Here is a 7,251-nt window from a genome sequence, read left to right on the forward strand (position 1 = left end):
ACACAAAAAACAACCGGTGCTCACCGCCACCGCCTGTCTGCCTCTCCGCCTGTCTGTCTGTCTGTCTGCAGGTACGAGGCGTCTCTCCGTCTCCGCGACGCACGATCCTCCTCCACCGCCGAGTGAGTAAAAAACTGTGTTTACATTCGTGTGTTGAGTGAAGAGGAGCGAGGACGAGGAGCACCACACCGGAATCGTTTTCACCGTTTTTACGCACGAGAAGCTCCCGGGATTTTTACAGCCACACCGGGAGCGGGGATGACACACCTCGGCCGCAGATCCGCGGGGTGAAAAACCGGTAACCGTGAGGGAGATGAAATCCTCAGCAGCAGCAGCAGCAGCAGCAGCAGGTCGGGAGAACAACTCGGGAGGGTTCGTCAGGCCGCGTCACGTTTAACGAGCAGCAAAACCCGAGACCGGGATCGTTAGTTCCTCTCCTTCCACCACCTCCTCCTCCTCCTCCGTCGACATGTCCAGGACCCTGAAGAAGAAGAAACACTGGTCCGGCAAAGTGGTGGAGTGCGCGGTGTCATGGGGCAACCTGGGCGACTTCGGCTCCGTGGTGGAGGTGCTGGGCGGCGCGGAGCTGGGCCAGTTCCCCCACCTGGGCCAGATGAAGCTGGACGTGCTGGTGTGCCACGTCGGGAAGCTGCCGTACTACGGCGACGTGCTGCTGGAGGTGAACGGGACGCCCGTCAGTGGACTTACAAACCGCGACACCCTGGCCGTGGTGCGCCACTTTCGGGAGCCGATCCGCCTGAAGACCGTGAAACCAGGTGAGTCTCTCGCCGTGTCACGTGAGCTGTGTGTAGGGTTGTGACGTGGGAAACACCCTCATGGTGACACCCAAGTCATGGAGGGAAACATAGGACATGCTTCATGTGTGTGACGTATGAATGGGAACAGTTCTAGAAGAGGTGACGACATCCCACACCTCCACTGCCAAAGCCTTCCTCACTGTCCCATAGGGGGGGGGGGGGGGGGGGGGGGTGATAATGGTAATAATGGTAATAATGGCATGCAGCCCAGCCATCCTCCCAGGCTAAGTGCACTTACATGCATAGAGATATGCCTAATTGCATCCTCCATTATTCAGCCACAAAGACGACGAGTGGTCGGCCTGCATCCTGCTGCAGCCGGCCGCCTCCATCACTCCAGCATCCAGCCCTCCCAGGATGCTGGTTTCTTTGGACCCCCCAAGGTGGTCCAGGTGAAGGGTTTTTAATGGATCTGGGAGGTCTAGTTGTGATGCAGAACCTCACTTTGTGTTTGCATTCTGGAGCTGGAACGTCTAAACAACAACAGCAGCAGCCGAGGCTGTTCAAAAGGTTAGAGCAGCAGCTGAGTCCCACAACCTCAGGCCAGGATCCCTGAACATCAGCTGTGTGTGTGTGTGTGTGTGTGTGTGTGTGTGTGTGTGTGTGTGTGTGTGTGTGTGTGTGTGTGTGTGTGTGTGTGTGTGTGTGGTCATTCCTATGAGCTTTCTGGCATCTTTTTAATTGTACGATATTGGTTTTTATATTGTTTTATAAGCAAACAAGAGATGAATGAGAGGAAAATGTTGGCCTAGATTTATTAGTGTTGTGCCCATATAAAGGCGTGTGTGTGTTGCACGTGCACGTAAAGGTGTGTGTTTGTGTGTGTTTCATGACTCCACGCTCCCCAGAGCTCCTAACACCACGCTCTCTGGCCCGCTAACCAAGGATGATTAATAAAGGCCATGAAGGAATGACAGAGAGAGAGAGGGAGAGGGAGGGAGAGAGACAAAGAAACACAGGGAGAGAGAAGGGGAGAAACCAGCCCTGCCTTTGGCTCCAGGCTTAACTCCCACACTCCTTTTCTTTTCTCTTTAAAGCTCATGGGAAGTAATCAGTGGCAAAGATGGAGAAATTCATCATCACCTTTTTCCCTTCACTCTTGTCTGTCCATACCCCCCCCCCCCCCCAGCATCAGCATACAGATGAGTTGTTATATTGTATGAGTGTGTGTCATGTTTAATTCACACCTCTTGCATAATTGAGTCAGCGAGTGGATTTTTCCTAGTTACGGCCTCCAGGATCAGCTGTTAGCAGGAATCCGTGTTCCCAAGATCCTCCTCCTCGTGTTCCTCCTGCAGGAGGAGCGACGATGGGAGAAAAGTGTGTGTGTGTGTGTGTGTGTGTGGAGATGCAGAAGCATGAAACAGGGAATGTGAGGCGCAGAGAGACAGACAGAGAGAGAGACGGGATGTAAGACACACGTCTCCATGGAGGCTGGTATCCATCTCAGCCATTGATCGCTGCTGAAAGAGTTGCACACAGCACTTTACTTACTTTCCTGCTGCATCATGAACTCCCCGGGGAACGCCAGGATGCTTCCTCACACACGTTGTGTATCCCGTCAACTCCACGCCAAGACATCACATTGTGGTGTGATGGGGGGGGGGGGGGGGGGTCCTTGATTAAGCCTGGAGATGCCTCTATTAAAGCTCTTTACATGTATGAAACACACAAATACACTCGCCACGCTTTGACTTTGTGTGTCGGTTGGTTTTATCACATTTAATAGAGTCCTGATATTGAACTGACGTCGCCAGATTGCATGTGTGTAATTAATGGAAAGCCCTTCTGGGTGTTGGCACGACGGCATTTCTTTTTTTTATTGTTGGAAGATGTTCGTCATTTAAATCTTCTATTGGAGTTAACGGCTGATAATTGTTGGTTTTGATAATGAGAGCGCATTATGTCCACAGAATAAATCATCTGTTTGTGTAAGCAGGGCTGGTACGGGTGCTGGAAATCCTTGAAAACACTTGAATATTAGTGCAGTGTTTTAAGGTTTTGAAAAGTGCTTTGATTTAGACTAAAGGGTCATTCCGTGTCATTTCATCAAATGCCTCCCACCTGACCATCTTAGAATGTCCTGAAAAAATTTGAGTACAAAGACACACTTGTTAATAGGACAAATCCAAAATATTAGGTCTCTACTGTCAACAGTTTTCTCATGAAACATCATTGAATGAAGGGTAGTTTAGACGGTTTTTGGCATCATACTCTGAAAAGCCATTTTTAAACGGCAATATCTGGAAAACTATCTCACCTGTGGCCTTCAAAATGTCGACAGTGTATATCTGTTACTAATAGCCTCCAGACATGGAATATCGGGGGTGTAGCTCAATGATAACCTAGTATGGTAGGTACTTAAAATGTGGCTTGTTGAAATAAAGTAGTACATTTGAAGAGTGGCTGAGCTCCCATTTTTACAGATAAAAGACTTCTATCACTTTTGCCTCTATCTCTGGTGTTAGCTTAAACATTCTACAAAATATGGTCTCTCTTAGAATATTAGTTTCACAGATATTAAGGCTCAAAAATGGAAGTTAACACATCTTTGCCCAACTTCAGAGTCATATTCCAAAAAACTGACAACACGTATCAGGTCTAAACGTACTTTTTTTGAAAGATCATATTCTTGTTAAAATCATATTAAAAAATCAGGAGGGTGTTTTGCCTCATTTTGTTGCAGTGATTTTTTAAAGATCCTGATATTGGTGGGGTTTTTGTGGCTGGTTTTGGTACTGCATGTCATAATAGCCTACCAGTAAACATCACAGGAGGGCAATTCAAATGTGTTTTTTACCATTTACCAAAGACTTACATGTGCCTAAATGCTACTGATAAATTTAGCCTTACGAAAACATTCAAATGTAGCACAGTTGTAGTTTCAGAGGCAATAAGTCCTTGAATGTGAGTTAAACATGGTGAAAGCAGCTTTTAATGTCTTAAACCATGAACAAAAACAGCATAATATTGAAGACTGTACATTTTGTCATACTTTAAGTACATACATTACACAACCAAATCAAATAATAATCTTAATTTGAGCATAAGATTTTACATTACAGTACAAAAGTCTCCAAAGTTTGATATTGAATAACAGTTTGTCTCTATGCTCACTATGAGGGATCACACATTTTTCATCTTTTAGATCCAATTCCTTTGTCACATTCATTAATTTGGCAGTCACTTTACAAATTGTCTAATGTACATCTCTGCTCTGTTGTGCTCATCTTTTTTGATGGCATACATGCGCCCAGTTTCTGTAGAGGGAACGTCAAATCTTGCAATTCTATGCTGCAGTGGAACATTGCACATCTTCTCTTCTTGGCCAGTAGAAACTTTTGGCAGGGCCATGTGGGTGCATGAACTGAACCAATACATCTTCATCTTGATCTGAAACATCTCTGATACTTCCTATCCACCATTTCTGATCATAACTCACATATTGTCTCATAGTGAGCATAGAGACAAACTGTTATTCAATATCAAACTTTGGAGACTTTTGTACTGTAATGTATAATCTTATGCTCAAATTAAGATTATTATTTGATTTAGTTGTGTAATTTATATACTTAAAGTATGACAAAATGTACAGTCTTCAATATTATGCTATATTTGTTCATAAGACATTAAAGCTGCTTTCAGCATGTTCAACTCACATCCAAGGACTTATTGCCTCTGTAACTACAACTGTGCTACATTTTAATGTTTTCGTGAGGCTAAATTTATCAGTAGCATTTAGTCACATGTAAGTCTTTGGTAAATGGTAAAAAACACATTTGAATTGCCCTGCTGTGATGTTTACTTGTAGGATAATAAGACATGCAGTACCAAAAACGGCCACAAAAAACCCCACCAATATCAGGATTTTAAAAAATCACTGCGACAAAATGAGGCAAAACACCCTCCCGATTTTTAAATATGATTTTAACAAGAATATGATCTTTCAAAAAAAGTAAGTTTGGACCTGATACGTGTTGTCAGTTTTTTGGAATATGACTCTGAAGTTGGGCAAAGATGTGTTTACTTCCATTTTTGAGCCTTAATATCTGTGAAACTAATAATCTAAGAGAAACCATATTTTGGAGAATGTTTAAGCTAACACCAGAGATAGAGGCAGAAGTGATAGAAGTCTTTTATCTGCAAAAATGGGAGCTCAGCCACTCTTCAAATGTACTACTTTATTTCAAAAAGCCTAATTTTAAGTACCTACCATACTAGGTTATTATTGAGCTACATCCCTGATATTAAATGTCTGGAGGCTATTAGTAACAGATATACTCTGTAAAAATTTTGAAGGCCACAGGTGAGATAGTTTTCCAGATATTGCTGTTTAAAAATGGCTTTTCAGAGCATGATGCCAAAAACCGTCTAAACTACCCTTCATTCAATGATGTTTCATGAGAAAACTATTGACAGTAGAGACCTAATATTTTGGATTTGTCCTATTAACAAGTGTGTCTTTGTACTTGAATTTTTTCAGGACATTCTGAGATGGTCAGGTGGGAAGATTTTCAGAAATTTGATGAAATGACACGGAATGACCCTAAAGGTCTTGAAATGTGTGTTGTATGTGATGACATCTATGATAGAACAGAGAAAAGAAGATCTCCATATCTGAGGGACTGAAAACAGCATTTCCTGACATTTCTTTATGAAAAATGACTTTTGATGATGAACAGATGATGAAAATAGTTGGTGATTATATTTCTGTGGATCTGTTAGTGGAATTAGTTTTCCTTTCATTTGTGGTCCTTCTGTAAAAAGCTGTCTCCAAACATCATGTTGGTTGTTTAGAGGACAATAACATCTCATTTAATGTGATGAACAAGTGACAGAATAAGTAGACTGAATACTGACCATTGGATTGATACAAAGATGGAGTTTACCACAGCTGGAAGGTGCTGGAAAAGCATGGAAATGCACCTGGAAATGCTTGAAAAGTGCTTGAATTTGAACCCTGGTGGATATTTTTCTTATGTTGTTTTGGTTTTTAATATTTGAAAGTCAAATTGCATCACTGAGTTTGTTTTAAAGCAGCAGGGGATTCTTCAAATGAACAGCAATCTGTTGTGTTGTTGAGTTTCTTCTGTACACACACACACACACACACACACACACACACACACACACACACACACACACACACACACACACACACACACACACACACTTCTTCTCCATTCTCTAATAGAGGATGAAGAGTGACGTGAGCTGCTGTAGAAGTGTGTGTGTGGGTTAATCACATTAATGAACCTCTCATATCAGGGCGAGCTTCTCGACCGGCGACGCTTCGTCACCGTGACGACCGTGAGAGTGAGAATCCCGGTCAAGTACGCCGAGACGTCTGTTCTCTCACCTCGGAGATGCTTCGGCTCCTTTTTTGGCACCAAACTCTAACTCTAATTCATTTAAAGGCCGGGCAGTTTGTTGTTGTTGTGAGTTTAAAGTGATTAACAATGAGAGACGTCGGCTACTAGTCCAAGTTCAAGTTCAAAAGACTTTATTTTTTTACTTTATCGGGCAATTTGTTGTGCAGTAGATAGTATTGGTGCTTATGTGCTGCACGTCGTCTACGACGTCCTTGATGCCTCTCCAGTCCGTCCTTACATCTCGTTGGTGCCAGCCGGCGAGGAAAAAGGCCCGAAATGAAGGAATGGACACATTTCTGGAGTGATTACTGTGGACGCGATGCTGTAGGTGGATTCGTATTAATAATGTACAATGCAGGTAACGGACGGATATGGAATATAAGCAGGATGTTGCATCAGGCTGCTGCTGCTGTGTGTTTATTTGAGACTCTGCCGTGGGAGAGCTGACTGGACCAAACCGCTGCTTTTCTAGTTTTCTATTTAATATCTACATGGTCACAAACAATACTATATATATATATATATATATATATATATATATATATATATATATAACCCACAAATAACCATGAGCCGGGTTGTTGGAGGGCGACATGTGGGGGAGTTGTCTGGGTGGATGAACGGGTTAAACAAACACAGGACTTTCACCCAGGAGGCCGCTGTGAAGCCAAAAGTCAACGTTGACTTATTCTACCGTCCGTCTGTCCAACACTCTTCACAGCTTCCTTTGTTGTTTCCTTTTCTGGAGGCCTAGTTTGTTAAATAATGAAATGACGAATACCTGTACAGGTGTGTGCTTGTGTGGTGGGAGGGGCTTAGGACAGAGGAGGTTATTATGGCATTTTAGCCCAATAACCTGCCCACGCTTTAAAATCTAATGAGTGTAGAGAGGTATATTTCTATTTTTCTGTCCTTTTCTTCTTGTCACCACCCGCTGCCTGATGTGTGTTTGGCCTCCACCACATCATCCCACAGAGCACTTTGTTGATATACAGCCTGTTTGTCCTCTGTGACTCCCATCAAGCATCTCCTGTGTGAGCCCCAGGCAGCTGTCAGACTTG

At 43.4% G+C, this 7,251-nt stretch overlaps 1 protein-coding gene across 2 annotated transcripts in view; it reads left to right on the plus strand.

Annotated features, from left to right (window-relative positions):
* The window catches only part of magi3b (membrane associated guanylate kinase, WW and PDZ domain containing 3b), a 118,764-nt gene continuing 111,513 nt past the window's right edge, over positions 1 to 7,251 (plus strand). Inside the window, exon 1 of one of the 2 annotated variants that reach the window (XM_084033245.1) lies at positions 1 to 776. In XM_084033245.1, coding sequence (XP_083889371.1) covers positions 470 to 776 — 307 coding nt within the window. In that variant the 5' untranslated portion in view covers positions 1 to 469. The remainder of the gene's footprint in view (positions 777 to 7,251) is intronic. The other variant, XM_084033246.1, reaches the window with a different exon arrangement.

Source organism: Eutrigla gurnardus (assembly GCF_963514095.1).
Source record: "Eutrigla gurnardus genome assembly, chromosome: 2".
NCBI lineage: Eukaryota > Metazoa > Chordata > Actinopteri > Perciformes > Triglidae > Eutrigla > Eutrigla gurnardus.